Raw genomic sequence first — 14,459 nt, 5'->3', positions numbered from 1 at the left:
ATAACCCACATAACATCCTCTTACATCCTCTGCTTCATCTATCTCAGCACCTTGGTACCTTTATAGTATTACTGAGACCAATGCCATCTCCACTAGTTAATGCCAACATCACATATTCTGTTAATCTACACAGCTGGTTGTGTCAAATATAGTTTGTGTCGAGTGGAACAGATCTGAGGAGGAATGTGAAACGCTTTTGGAGTTCCAGGTTTACCAAAGAATGGTACCACAGGGAAGAGTGCCCTCTAGTGTCATGACCTCTCAATAAAACTCATCTGAAGCTGTGGTTCTGCATTTTGTCTTAGGGCAAGTCACATTACAAGTCTCTCCAGGAGCTCACATGCTTGTCATCAAACATTTACCCAGGATAAATAACTGTGAAATTGCAACTAATAAACAAGCCAGTGAGTGTTAACAGAAGGGCAGTGAGACCACAAGCCTGTAGATGAGCTGAGGATAAATATTTGACACCCCAAAACATGTAAGCAGCTTGACATAAAAACAAACAAATTAAATTAAGTACAAATGTTGTTTTTTATAACAATACAGGCCAGTTATGCACTACATAATTTTACAGAGTTTGCCACAGAAACTAAACAAAGAGTAGTAACTGATGTACAAAGTGCTGCAATGTTGAGTATCACATAGAGAAAATACTACATTAAGGTTAATTTGCTAGTTTCATTTCTTATTTACTGACGTCTGCTGAACACAAAAATGTGAGTGTTAAATAATCCTCCATGTGTGCCATTTTGACTTCTCTATAATCAGATGCCTGCAGACTACTGGGAGTTATCTCCAGATGAAGCACATTTTAATACAGATATTGTCGCAATCCTACTTCCCTTCTACAAATGTTGAAGTGCACTTCACAGCTGAGTATACTGAAGCCAGTTCCTCCTTTTCTTTGATATTTCTGTGAGCAAATTTAGGAACAATAACTGCATTTACAACTCAAACGTGGCTGAGGTCTGTGACATTGCGTTGTAAATGAAAGTGTTGTTAAAGGGCACAAACTGGTGGCTGATGATCTTGATTGCCTCTTGAGCAGCCGATCCTGAAAAAAAAAAACACAGTGAAAGTGGTTACCAGTGATGTCTCATTGATAAGCATCATTTTAATAAGATGTGCTGAGCCTAGACATTAGCAATGAAATGTTAGAGACTGTTAAAAAATGTACCTCCCAAAAATGCAGAAACGGTGTGTGGCTCTGCCGCACCATATCGACAGCTGCAAGTGTAAAAGCATTTATTTGTCAAAGCTTTATACAATCACTGTGAACAGTCTAGCAGAGCTTAGGACTTACAACTCATGGACATAGTCGTCTTTGATGTTGACATTGAGGCTGTATTCTTGCAGCAGGCTGTTCACACAGAGCTTCAGTTTGCTGATGTCCTCTTCAACCTGGTAGTTATAAACACCTGTCAGAAACACAGAAAAAAAAGAAATGTGGTGAAAGGATTGTACTCCTGTATTCTGGTACTAGAAGAATAAAAAAGTAGGGTGTAAAATATAAAGTCTAAACATCTGAATCATCTCACTTGGACCATTCTGAGTTTCATTCTAAGTTTACATGACGTACACAGCTCACTAACATCCAAAGACCAATGGGGGAGGGGAGAAATAATAAATACAGGCACTGCTACTATTAAGAGTCTCGTTTAAATTAGTCAAAACTGCATCTTAAGAACACAAAACGTATAATATTATCTATTGTACCTGGGTAACGGGAGTGCTGCTGATAGAAGCGATCAACAGCCCGCAGCATGAGGTAGCAGACCATCTCGCTATCTGGATTGTCCATGCATGAGGCTGAGAAAACATAATCATTAAAAGATGAATAGGCTTTTTGCTTAATAGAAGAAGAATGAGCAGTGCAAAAATGACTAAAACAAAAAGGAATGACTGAATCTGAACTTACTGATTTCATCTTTATTTACTATATCCACACTATATTCTTCGGCCAGCGACCTACAGCGCACCACCCGTAGAAAGGATGCATTCTTACCTAGACAACGACAAAAATGCCTTTTAAGTCAGTAGTAAGTAGCAAAAGTAAACCTACTGAAGGTGCATCAAGAGTCACAAAGTGAGCATTTGTCATATCAATATAATATCACTCAAATTAAATTATCATCACAGATCTGATCATGGTTAACATGTAAAGTAAAGAAGTGGCTGCTTACAGAACAGCCTGATGTCCTTCTCTGAGATGCTTTCTGGAGGCTAGTGAAAAGGAAGGAAGGCAAACATTATGAAAGGGAAACCGTTCTTTTCCTATAACACATTTCGAAGCCGTATCTTGAGTATTGTAGTTGATCAATTATATTTGTGTACCAGAAAAACAGTCACACTTTTTGCCTGCTTGAGGGCTAAATTAAATGTGTGCATACCTTTCCAACAGTCTGTAGTAGACACTCTACATTCTTTGAAACAGCTGCTGCATCCTGCATGGCCTTTTCCCTGTACCTGTAATAAACACACAAAAACCTCATTTCTCCCACAGACATCAAGATATGTGCTAAGTTAAAGAGACAGATTCAGGACCAGACTCAGCCTCATGCTTACAGTCTCCATAAATGTATCTACACACAGCCCACTTACACATTTTGAAGGTTGATGAACTTCTGAGAATCTGAGATCATATCTGGGATGGTTCCCCGCACAGGTAAGCTTCCATTTCCTTCACTGTGAACAAACTCCTTTACAGCTCGCAGCATCACCCAGAATGGTGAAGACTGAACATACACAAGAAGAGCATATTCTTCAGTTTTAGATCTTACACTGAGATATTATTCTTTCAATGGCTCTTTAAATTACAAAAAAGTCAAAACCTGTGATGTGATGTTATTACACTGCTCACTATTGAAGAGGTCTTCCACAGTACTTGGGACCTGCAGAAAGAGATTTTACAAGATGAGTCTTTCCAACGTAACCTAACTATAAACCCTACAGACAAACAGACCAGGGGGTTTAAGGTTGAGCAATATATATTATATGCAGAACAAGGTTAGCTTTTACAAAAACAGAGAATATTTGACATATGGCACCTTGGTTGCATTTAAAGCAGTATTGACATTCTTAACAGCTTCCTCAAAGTTTTCCTCATCCTCTGGGACACCGTTCTCATTCTTCATGACCCCTGATAGAAGAAAATAGAAAACAGTTACACAGCTGAGTGACTGGACAACTACAACCTACAGGTTCACAGGTACCTTCTCGGATAAACTGCCTGAAGGCCTCTTTCTCCTTGTAGGTTTTCGGCGGCTGAGAGTTGTGCTACAAACAAAATGAAATAGATATTTTATTGTAAGGCAAAACACATTAGTAACACACTAATAGATGTGTTACATAGATGTGTGAACATTTCATTTTAGCTGTTGGGGTCACAAACAAACAAATGTGTTGTACCTCACTGAGCCACTTATGCAGGCATTTGGCAACAATGACGATCCATGGCGTGTGACTATGATCCTACAGATTAAAGAGAGAATGGAAATTAACATGTTGTCTAAGTAAGTTATAGACCATATAAATGCAGCTGTGTGCATTCACAAGTGAAGTACACACCTTCTTGTCCATGCTGTCAAGGTCATAGGATTCAATATGGTTCTTAAATTCAGCAAAAGGCTGGTCTAACCTCAGGTCTTCCAAGGCATTGTCTGGGTGAGATTCAATCACTGACAAAAGAGGCGATAAAATTTAAGCATTTTATTTATTTATTCATTTTTTTCTTTTAACTTACATGGCTATTTATGCTCCACTGCAAAAGGACAGAATTACAGACCTCTATTTGTAACAGCCTTTAGCAAGCAGTTAAAAGAAAGGCTGGGGGCCACGAACCTGTATGCTCCTCCACCACTAGTCTCATGTAGCCTATGAGGCCATAGGTTTTGCAGACAAGGAAAGGTACACAGGCACTCCACAGAACTGATCCAAGCCTCAAACATGTGCTGTGGAATGTTAGAGAAAGATGTCCAGTTAACCTTTCTGCAAAGTTTGTATAAAGTTTGCAGAAAAAGTTATTATTTATAGCAATTATTTATCCTTATTTATCCATTGTGGAATCATAGAGTATAAAATATGATTTTGTATGTTTGCCCACTAACAATGAAATGATCAGTCTATCATTTCAGGGGTTCAAATAACAATAAGATATTGTTTTATATCATGTCTGGCCAGAGTGTCAGTCAGACTAGATAGATTTTACCAATATGCAACACTGAAAATGAACTATATCCCGTACCTTTCTGGCAGCTGTACACCAATGACGATGGTAAACCTGTGGAAAAACTCTGGATCATTGTCCAGAAGCTTGTCTGGACTCTGCAGGAGAAAATAAGAGAAAGATCACTACCACCACCATAATGATGATAATCCATATATTTATACAGCAAATTATCTTTTACTACATTCTTTTGAGTCTTGGCATCATGTAAATACTACAATTGTATTGAGAAAACAAGTTGTCTGTTGCTACTGAAAATATATCATTGTTGTAAAAACAATACCAACCTCTTCAACAAAGTTTCCAGAGACATCACTGTTAAGCTCCTGTAGAAGCTCAGTAGCAGCCTGTGCTCTGTTCTGCAACATAAAAGGCAAGATAAACACAATGCATTCTACTTAACACTTAATAATAAAAACTATAGAAGGAATTAAGTGATAAAGAGAGCAAGTAGTACAAAGAAATACTGTGTGTCTAAGTACATAAGTGAAAGTACATAAGTGAAAATATAGAGGTGTGCTATTATAATATATTCTGGGAAGACATACCTTTCCAATGCTGTTGTTGCAAAGAAAAAAGCTGAAAGACATGATTAAGGTCAGTTGTGCAATTAATACAAATACATATTTAAACTTAAATCTGTTAAACTGATGGCTGCCTCACTTGTTTCCAACGTCTTCCCCAGTAACTGTGTGTCCATCAACTATGGTGAATGCGCCAATACCTGGAGAAAAAAAAGATGAGTTCATTCATTTGGATGTCTTCATCAATACCTGCAGCAGTTTTACCAACTGAGTGAAGTCTAGTTACCTGGTAGTACGAGGTTCTTCAGTATCTCTGTTCCAGTTGCTGTGGCGTTGATGAGACAAACATGTGCATTCTCCAGTGTTTCTTGGCCGTGATCACCCCACAGTCTGAAAGCAGACATAACACGGATATGTGTTGCCATCTACTGACACAATTTATCTTCAAACGATGTAAAAACACGGTAATATCACATGGCTAATGACATAGCCTTTGCTTAGCTACAACATGTCGTTACTCTGAGTCGCTATAATTTATGACAGTGTAGGGTTATCGTTATTGGAGCTACAAAGCAAACAACATATACAGTCAGAGCAATCGACCACTTCAACATCAGGTACTGGTACTGGTACTGTTTTCAAATGAACGCACACAGAGAGCTAACGCTAGCTAACGTTAGCACTCCTGTCTCAGCACTGTTTCTGCTACAAACTCCAAAATAAAAGGTTCAGAGCATTCTGCTGATGGTTCTAAAATACTGTTAAAGGCTACGATGTGTAGACTTACCTGAGTTGTCTATCGTATTTTTGCTCTTTGGAGGCTTTGGTGGCTGCCATGGTACCTTTCCAATGAGTGACGTTTATGGACGCATTTTTACTTCCGGAACGGCAGATTCGACGCAAACGTTCCGGCATGAAAATGCACACTTTCGACACAATTAATCAGTAAAATCTTTCTACATTTCATTCAGATCAAATTGCGTCATGTATATTTTTGAGAGTAAAAATAAATGTGAAAAATATAAAGTTATACATAAAAACATCTATATATTATATATTTCAATTTAAAATGAATATCTACATTTGTACGCTGTTACTGCTATTTAGTGTTAGATTTTCTCTCGGTCTTTCTCAAAATTGATATTTTGAATCCATTGTCATAGACTAAATTTGTAAATTTGTAGTCTGAAATTAAGCATAATTTATCATCGTAAGAATCGTTATATATATTATATTGTAAGTCCAAACTAAAACTAAAAATCTAATGAATCTTACAATGACTGTTCATTTGAACACTAAAGTGACAGGCTAATCAAGGTGATTCACTTCAGTGTGTGTGTGTGTGTGTGTGTTTATGTGGGCGTGAAGGGGGCGTGTCAAAAAAGTATAATTGCCCTTCCCCTTTGGCCACTACATAAACTTGATCAATATAGCTCCGCTGATGCGTCCGTCCCTCATGTGCGCAACGGAGCGCAACACCGACAGCTTGGCTCGCCTTCAATCTGCAAGCAGGCACAATGACAGGGAATCACTGGGGATACGGGAAAGAGGACGGTAAGATATGACAGAATCTAACCGCTATAGACACAGCCATGCGACTATTTCCCACGTGGAGGCAATTAACCCTCTGTAGTAAATATTTACTTTTTTTTTTCGTCCCGCTGAAGGCTGTGTGTGTTTTATCTACACGGGTAACGGAAATGTTAAGATGCCTGTTAATACGAGATTAGCCCCATGCTTAAAAGGGATAACTGCTGTCACCTTAACCTGACATTCCGCTCGGTGTGACCCTGTTTATCAGTGAGAAAACATGGCACTGCATTTGTGCCATGGGCCAATGTTTTAAAGAGAAACTGCTCGATTATAGTGAGTCTATTATCTCAGGTAAATGTATGTCATTTATTTCAGATTATCTTGCTTGATTATCTTCTCTGTTTATTGGCTGGGGTTATTGTCCCTATGCATCCATAAGTTACCTTGATAAAAGGTCTGTTAATGGTTTACAGGAATCTTTCTTTGAGTTGGCATATGGTTGCATACAAGGATTTATCTTTTCCTGTTGGCAGGTGTTTGTTTGTTTGTTGTCCATGAGCTACTAGTGTTCTGTATTTATTTATGAACAGACCTAACTAAATATTTACAAGTGTCAACTATATGTAAAGATGCAATGGGGTATTTGAATTTGTTTTTACTGTTGCCTTTCACTAAGGTCCTTCCCTGTGGCATAAAAACTTCCCCATTGCCGAGGGACACCGACAGTCTCCGATTGACATCATCCCTCATGAGGCTTCACATGACCGCAGTCTGGGTCCGATCATCCTAAACTATGATCGCTGCACCTCCATTAACCTCTCCAACAATGGACACTCTGTCGTGGTGGAGTTTGATGATTCGGATGACCGTTCAGGTGAGACGAAAAGTTTTGTGTGATCTGCACAATCCGGAGGTCACATGTGGGTTTATTGTGGGTCTGTACTGCTTTGGCTTTACTCTGTGCATTGATGTCCCTGCAATTATTAACAGAGGTCACAGCTCATAGATAATCTTGATGCTCACTCTGTGTGTTGAATCTGTGCTAAAAGTTTGCTTTCAGTAAACAGGCACTTCAAAAGGTAGGATTAGCTTAGAAAGTGCAAATCATATGAACTGACCATAATCAAAGGTTACAAATAAACCTCTGATTATGCTGCAAGAAAGTGCAGCCACCACTTAAGTATGTGAGTATCCGTCTGCTGGACCAGAAAAATATAATAACCTTTGGTGATCATACCAATATTTGTCTTTATCACTGGGTGGATCCATTTCAAACACCCTGCCATTACCACGAATGATGAGCTCGGAAATGTGGGCCGTTTAGCTGTAGACAGTTTCCACAGGGAAAAAAAAACAAACAAATGGCAATCACTGAAAATGAGTGAAGGCTGGGACACACTGGAAAACGAATGCAGCATCCTCAGCGTTTCACAGTAGTTTAAATATGAGGTGCACAAATCCCACTAAAACCTGCTGCTGCCAGTTAGTCATATGTGTCTGTGTTTATACACTCTGGTGTTTTTAGGAAAGCAGTAACAGGTTTTATATGCACAATATTATATTCTACTGCCAATTCATGTTTTTAATTCAGGAAGTCATTAATAATACCCAGGTCTGGATTAACAGTTGATATTCTAGGCTGTAATAAGATTAATAATATACCTGTTCGACATTTCCTTCCTTTTTCTAGAAATGGACAAGATAGGGGTTTCTTTTGTGCCAGTCCTGTATAGCTAATCTAACCGTGACTATTGTGATCTGTTTGTCAGAACGATGTCACCACTGTCACAATGAATAACAATCAAGATTAGTCTGGCCATGAAGTCCATATCCAGCATTGCAGAGCAGAGGCCTAGAAAATGGTCTGTGCTGCCCTGATAATGGGCTGACTGTCATCATGATGCAGATTAAAGTTACTGTTAATCCTTGTTGGCCGATTGAAAAATATTTCAATCTTTATTTTGAATGTGCTGTTTGCATTTTGAATCAAAGCTGCAGAGCTTTGATCGATTGTAAGGCAGACGGGGACGTCTGCTCACGTCTCAGCTTTGAGTGAGGATTTTGAGGTTGACTCATGCCGTTTGGATGGTGCTCCACACAGAAATGGGCTGTGCTCAGCTTGAAAGCTATTTGTCTGACACCCACAGAATGTGAATGCCATTTTTCTCTCTTACATCTCATCTCCTGCAGTGATTGAGGGAGGCCCTCTCGACAACCCCTACAGACTGAAACAGTTCCACTTCCACTGGGGTGGAAAAGGATGTGAGGGCTCTGAACACACTGTAGCAGGAAATGGATATGCATCAGAGGTCAGTGTGGTTGAACTGTATAGTATATGGTACATATTGTAACTTTTTGCTAAGAAATGTTCACTGAAGTATTAACTTTAATATACACAAACAATAATTTGTTCCAATCCGGCATGTCATACCTACTTTACCACATAAAGTCGATATTTATGGCAAGTAAATGATGGGTCACGTAAAAGATACTGTATTATTATATCAGCACACACTCATGACTTTAATGTAGTGTCGATTATTTAACTATTAAAGCATGTTTTTTCCCTTCTAGCTTCATTTAGTTCACTGGAATGCTGTTAAGTACAGGACATTTGGGGAGGCAGCAACAGCTCCTGATGGTCTTGCAGTCCTGGGCATCTTTTTAGATGTAAGATGTGCAATCACTTTTCTATCTCCATGACCCTCTCACGTCCCTATTTTGTGGGTGTGCTAGTTGTTTTTAGGTGTGCATTGACTCAGTGGTGTGTGTGTGTGTATGTAATTCTTATGTTAGACAGGTGACGAGCACAGATGGCTCCACATAATCACAGATGCTCTGTACATGGTGAAATATAAGGTGAGTTGTGGATTATCACGTTGTTTATTATAGCCCACTGTTGGGATCTTCTCAGTTTTGTTAAAAAGCTGTTAATTGTGTGTCCATGTTGTACAGGGCAGCGTCACAAATTTTAAAGGTTTCAACCCAAAGTGCCTCCTACCCAGCAGCCTGCACTACTGGACCTACCTGGGATCACTGACCACTCCTCCGCTACATGAGAGCGTCATCTGGATCGTCTTGAAGGAGCCAATCATGACGTCGGAAAAACAAGTGAGTGCTGAACCGTATACGGATGGTTTCTTCCTTAGTGTTTGTGTGAACCACTGCCAGTAAATGAGATTATACATTCTCCTATCTGCTGTAGCTTGTTATCATAGGTCATGTGACACACCCATCCATACAGGGTAAGGCTGTGTAAGCCATCTTGGCTGTATGTCAGAAGTGGGTAGTTTCTCTGGCACATGCCAACACTGCTGACAGATGATCAGTTTTGTGACCTCTGTTGTGCCGTGGCCTGCATGATATATAAGGCTATGCTCCTCATTGCTCATCAAACTTACAGTCCAGCATTTCTCCATCAGTACGCCGTGTCTGAACGTTGTGCACAAATGTACTGTCAGGCCTATGATGCTATATTTAGAAGCCAGAACCCCAGTGAGCATCCTTCATGGGGGAGATGCCTTGTTTGGTTGAACCTGTTTTCATCCATCCCTCTCTGCACTGAATTTAATCAGAAAGTTGAGGCCTGATAACCCCAGTTTGCTGACAAGTTAAGCTGACTAACATCCAGGTCCCCCTATGAGCCGGCCCTGTGGCGACTGCTGCCAGCTTCTAGATTATACTCTCACACTTTGTTGATCTCTTCTAGTCTAGTTTCCCATTTTTAACGCCAGGACTGTACACAAGGAATCCAGAGTTTTACTGACGGCGGCATCTTGTTGGGGTGTAGTCCTGAACGAGCTGTCTGCAGCATGGCTGGGGGTGGCTGTGTAAGCTCGGCAACTGGCTCCACAAACTATGAGTCCAGGCTTCAAGCCTTTGATCCCCTCCAGCTGATTATCCTGATGGATGGCTGGATGGGTACAGGGCTTTAATTGAGAAATGCTTACATGGAGACCCAGCAGGGAAAAGCCTTTATATAACAAGGACTTATTTTGTTTTTCCCCACATGCTGTAGTGAAAGAGGAATTGCCAAAACATGGGAGGGCTGTGTAGTTGTGTATTTTGGAGAATGAAAAGCAAAACAAATTGCAATACAATGTTTTTCCTCATTGCTAAGAAATGCAAGTTAAAAGAAGAACATAACAATAAATTGATCACAACACTGATGTTTAGGTGTTTATCCTTTTGTTTAATTGAGACAATGCATCTAGTTTCTCAGTAGTAAAGTAACATTTTTAGTATCTGAGTTTCTGCGCAGGAAAGAACGTAATCATCTTTACTAAACATTGTTTCTCTCCTACGGCAGCTGGGGAAGTTCAGAATGCTTCTGTTCAATGGCGAGGAGGAGGATCAGAGAGCGCACATGGAAAACAACTTCAGGCCTCCACAGCCTCTCAAAGGCAGGAAAGTGCGTTCCTCTGATTAATGACAAACGTGACTTTATCAAAGTAATGAATCATAGATAACAAAAGCTGCTTGTTTAGACAACAGGAAATGCATTAAAAGTACCAATTATCACTGCCAGAACGTTGTGAGGCACACTTTCCTCAACCGACCCAAAACTGTAAAGGTGGTAGAGGAATCGCCTCCAATTATTAAATAGTAAATAATATAAAAAGGGAAAACAAGGACTATAAGAGGGAATATTACACTCAATGCAGGCTGTGTGGTCAGATAATATTGTGATATGTTTTTGAATCATTTCTATTCTAAGAATTTGAAGATTAAAAGGCTGCATATGTTATTGTACCTCCATGAAGTGTTGCTAAGGCAAACATTCAATGTAGTTTGAAGTTCTATATAACAGCATAGTCTGTTGCCATGTGGAGGCCAGTACCACACTGCTGTGCCGCCTGTAGATCCAAAGCCTTGGCCTCCTTGCTGATCCCCCTGTTGATCCAGCCCATTGCTGAAGGATTCAGTCCCTGTGGCCACAGATCCTTCCAGTTAGATTAGCGCTGTGTTATCTTAACTGCTCCGCTCTGTTGTCCCTGACTTGAATGCAAAGTCTCGGGTCTTTACAAGCTTGAGACTGGGGACCAGTGATAATTTAGTAGCCAAAACAAGGATTTAACTCTTCAATCATACTGAATATGCATCTCATTCATTGTCAAAATCAAACTGCATTCTGAGAGTCACATGCTGGTCTGGTGTGTTTGTACTATGCAGGACATTATGCACACAGTTATTAACACCTCACCTCTGAACTTTAAAAACAATACATGCACAGTCCTTGTGTGTGAATGCCTGAAAGAGGCCTTGGTGCTCCACTTTGGTGAGTTATGGCAGCTTTGTGTCTAATGCTGGTCCTTCATCTAGATGGACTGTGGGATTTGACACTGGCAGTGGTATGGCAGGGATAAACAAAACGCACACGCACAAAGAATGGCACCTCATCTTGATTGTTGTATGTTGTTGATGTGAAAGAAATGTAATTTAAGGGTGTTTTGAATGTTTTTGTAATGCATTTATCATGTTTGCTGAATGAAATAAAAATACTAAGTAGTCCAGGGTTTATTTCATGTGCCCTAAAAAACAAAATGAAGAGAACGCCATGGCTGTTCGTTCACTTTTAGTTATTATTAATAACTGAACCTTGTACCTGACAGCGACGGTTTATTTTTTAGAGGTGTCTTCCAAGCAAATGTTTAAACTCACTTTCTCTGCACTGAAGTATAGCAACACTTTGTCATGGTAATTAGTAGCCAGGTTGTTGCCTGGAGGGATGCCAGGAATGAAAGAATGAGTTGTTATCAGTAAATTATTTACCACCAGTGCTCATTGAACAAGTTTCCTTTGTTACTTTAACTCATCAAGGGAGTTTTTGTGTCATTACTGGACTGGGTACTGGAGCGTAGGTAACACACTGCAAGAGTTTCTACAAAAGACTTGATTGAACGGGCCTTAGGGTTAGGGTAAAACTTTTAACTTACAGCATGATTTCAGCACCCATCTGTGAACACCTATTGTTCTGTACAGACACACTGAGCTTAAGATGTTCTGGATACGATTTCCTGTAGAGTGAGGTCATTTCTTTGTTCTAAATGTTTTTTTTATGTTTGCTTTAGAAATGGGTCAAATAAAGATTTTCTTCATACAGTACTGAATGCATATACACCAAATCAAAAGTATAGAGTTATTGATTTGCTATTGGAGCACCCAAACATCTAAAAGAAGAACATGCTCCTGGAAACAAACAAGCAGCCTTCAGTTTAAAAAGCTAATTTATTCACACTATAGATTTGTTTCAGACAGACCACCAAAATTAGATTGAATTCAAAGCACCTCATTCATGTCTTTTGTCTTGAATGTGTTGCTACAATATTTGTCCAGCAGATGGCAACACAAACATGTTACGTAAAAGCCTTCTTTCTTTTCATATTAACAACAATAACAGCAACAAGAAAAGATGTGTGAGGAGTGTAACAAATTTACACATAAAGTCTGTATCAAATATATCTAGGAAATGTAGATCACCCCTCAAAAAATGTGTTCATTTACATTTACATACATATTTTATAGTTTTTTTGTGCTCTGTGAATTGACTATGAGTTTAATTTTTATTTCACAGATGTTTTTAATCTTTCCGATTTCAGGTTTGTGTTGGAATCTTTGTATAATCCACACAGTGCGTTCATCTTCCACTAGGTGGCAGCATCAACTTTTTCTTTAAAAGCTCTGCTCTTGTTTGTCTCTTACCAGACAAAAGAAAATTGTTCAAAAGAGTACAAATAAACCAAAGGCAACATGGGAACAGATGTAAGTGGAACTAAAATCATGTTCTATAGAAAATGGCTGATCGCAGCAGAAACAGAACAATAAATATCAATAACACTTGACCTTGCCTTTGTCCGTCCTTCTAGTCACTGTGTCATTTGGATCGAGAGGTCTGGTTTCATTTCCATCTGTTGGATAAAATCAGTGTGCAGGTTAATGAATAAGGAATGAAAGTGGGCATGTGAAGTATATTTAGCACCTATACTCAAATAATCCTTCTAAAATAGTATCAGTGAGCTTTATTGAGACTGAGAATACCTGAGCAAGCACATCATACCCAGCCACAATCAATGTGCCATGTAATCAGATATTACTGTCAGACCTCAGAAATAGAGTCAGTCACACGTATTTTTAGCATCAAGATATCTTCTTGCTTGTTGTAGTGATTTTTTTTCCAGACACAGCAACATCCGAGCAACACTGCGAAATACAAACCTGTGGGACAAATAGGGAAAAAGTTTAGGGGGTAAAAATGGACTCAACAGAGAAATGTGCAGGTTAAACTTGTTTTATTTGTGCTAAACAAAGATGTTTACCTATACAGTCTTTATTTTGCAGAAACAAAATAATCAATATGTGCATATATGAGGGCTGTCTTATATTTCTCTTAATAAGAGAGAAAGTCCCTAGTAATGTAGGGTAAAGTATGAGTAGTGGGATTTTTTCTGAACAGCAGCTGGCGACAGTGTTCTGATATGCAAAGCACTGTATTTTATGAGCTTTTAATTGATTCTGCAAAGTAGTTGTAAACTACAACAGCTGGTTTTTATGTGGGGCTTGAAGATTTGTTACATTCCAGCAGAACTGGGGGCTGCAGGTGTGACAGAAGTGGGGTTCACCTCACATCTGTTTTCATAACAGGAAGTTTGGGACCCAACAAGCAGCTTTTCCTTTGTTTTTGCCTGTATTTGACAGAGATATGTGGAGAGAGACAGTAAGGATGAAACCAAACTTGCACAGAGGGCTATAGCCTTTTATTTATGGGGCGCCTGCTCATCCAGGTGAGCTATCAAGGCGCCCCAGATTGGCTGACTAATCTGTTTTGAATGTGTCTTTTAGCATTATGGATATACAACGCCAAATAACTGAAGAAACCCTATAAATGAAATGTAATCTGATTTCATTTTGACAAAAAGTTATTTTATTGATAAATTAAATTGAACAAACCATCACAAAGCTGCAAAGACTCAGAGCGCAGTGAGCCAGAGTCACTAGCTCATCCAAACAGCAGTACTTTATCTGACCTTCTAATCTCTTTGTTTTTATAATGCCAGTCTACACACAGACACACTCACTTCTTCTGTTTCAGCTGTAAAGCTGGATGCTCCACTCCTAAATCACTTTAAGTTTCTCAATATTGTCAAGGACAGAGACTCTATCTGGCAATCAGAGGA

The 14,459-nt window shown here is 39.3% G+C and overlaps 2 protein-coding genes across 2 annotated transcripts; one reads left to right on the top strand and one right to left on the bottom strand.

Annotated features, from left to right (window-relative positions):
* Positions 1-515: 515 nt before the first annotated feature.
* On the bottom strand, positions 516-5,650 carry nae1 (nedd8 activating enzyme E1 subunit 1). The gene is made up of 20 exons (XM_028401979.1): positions 5,540-5,650; positions 5,039-5,142; positions 4,892-4,952; positions 4,777-4,807; positions 4,516-4,587; positions 4,247-4,326; positions 3,844-3,953; positions 3,571-3,680; positions 3,412-3,474; positions 3,216-3,279; positions 3,051-3,142; positions 2,835-2,894; positions 2,605-2,738; positions 2,394-2,469; positions 2,187-2,226; positions 1,922-2,008; positions 1,720-1,812; positions 1,307-1,421; positions 1,181-1,230; positions 516-1,057 (listed from the first exon to the last, which is right to left on the bottom strand). The coding sequence occupies exons 1-20, from the start codon at positions 5,587-5,589 to the stop codon at positions 948-950; spliced, it is 1,602 nt and encodes a 533-aa protein (XP_028257780.1). The 5' UTR covers positions 5,590-5,650; the 3' UTR covers positions 516-947.
* A 520-nt stretch (positions 5,651-6,170) lies between these two features.
* ca7 (carbonic anhydrase VII) lies at positions 6,171-11,673 on the top strand. The gene is made up of 7 exons (XM_028401980.1): positions 6,171-6,306; positions 6,962-7,159; positions 8,476-8,594; positions 8,860-8,955; positions 9,082-9,144; positions 9,241-9,396; positions 10,595-11,673. Exons 1-7 carry the CDS (start codon positions 6,270-6,272, stop codon positions 10,712-10,714), a joined length of 789 nt encoding a protein of 262 aa, XP_028257781.1. The 5' UTR covers positions 6,171-6,269; the 3' UTR covers positions 10,715-11,673.
* The last annotated feature ends 2,786 nt before the right edge of the window (positions 11,674-14,459 follow it).

The sequence above is a fragment of the Parambassis ranga genome, chromosome 3, assembly GCF_900634625.1.
Source record: "Parambassis ranga chromosome 3, fParRan2.1, whole genome shotgun sequence".
Classification (NCBI taxonomy): Eukaryota; Metazoa; Chordata; class Actinopteri; family Ambassidae; genus Parambassis; species Parambassis ranga.
The sequence above is the reverse complement of the archived record's forward strand: the minus strand, read 5'-3'. Positions and strand labels throughout refer to the sequence as shown.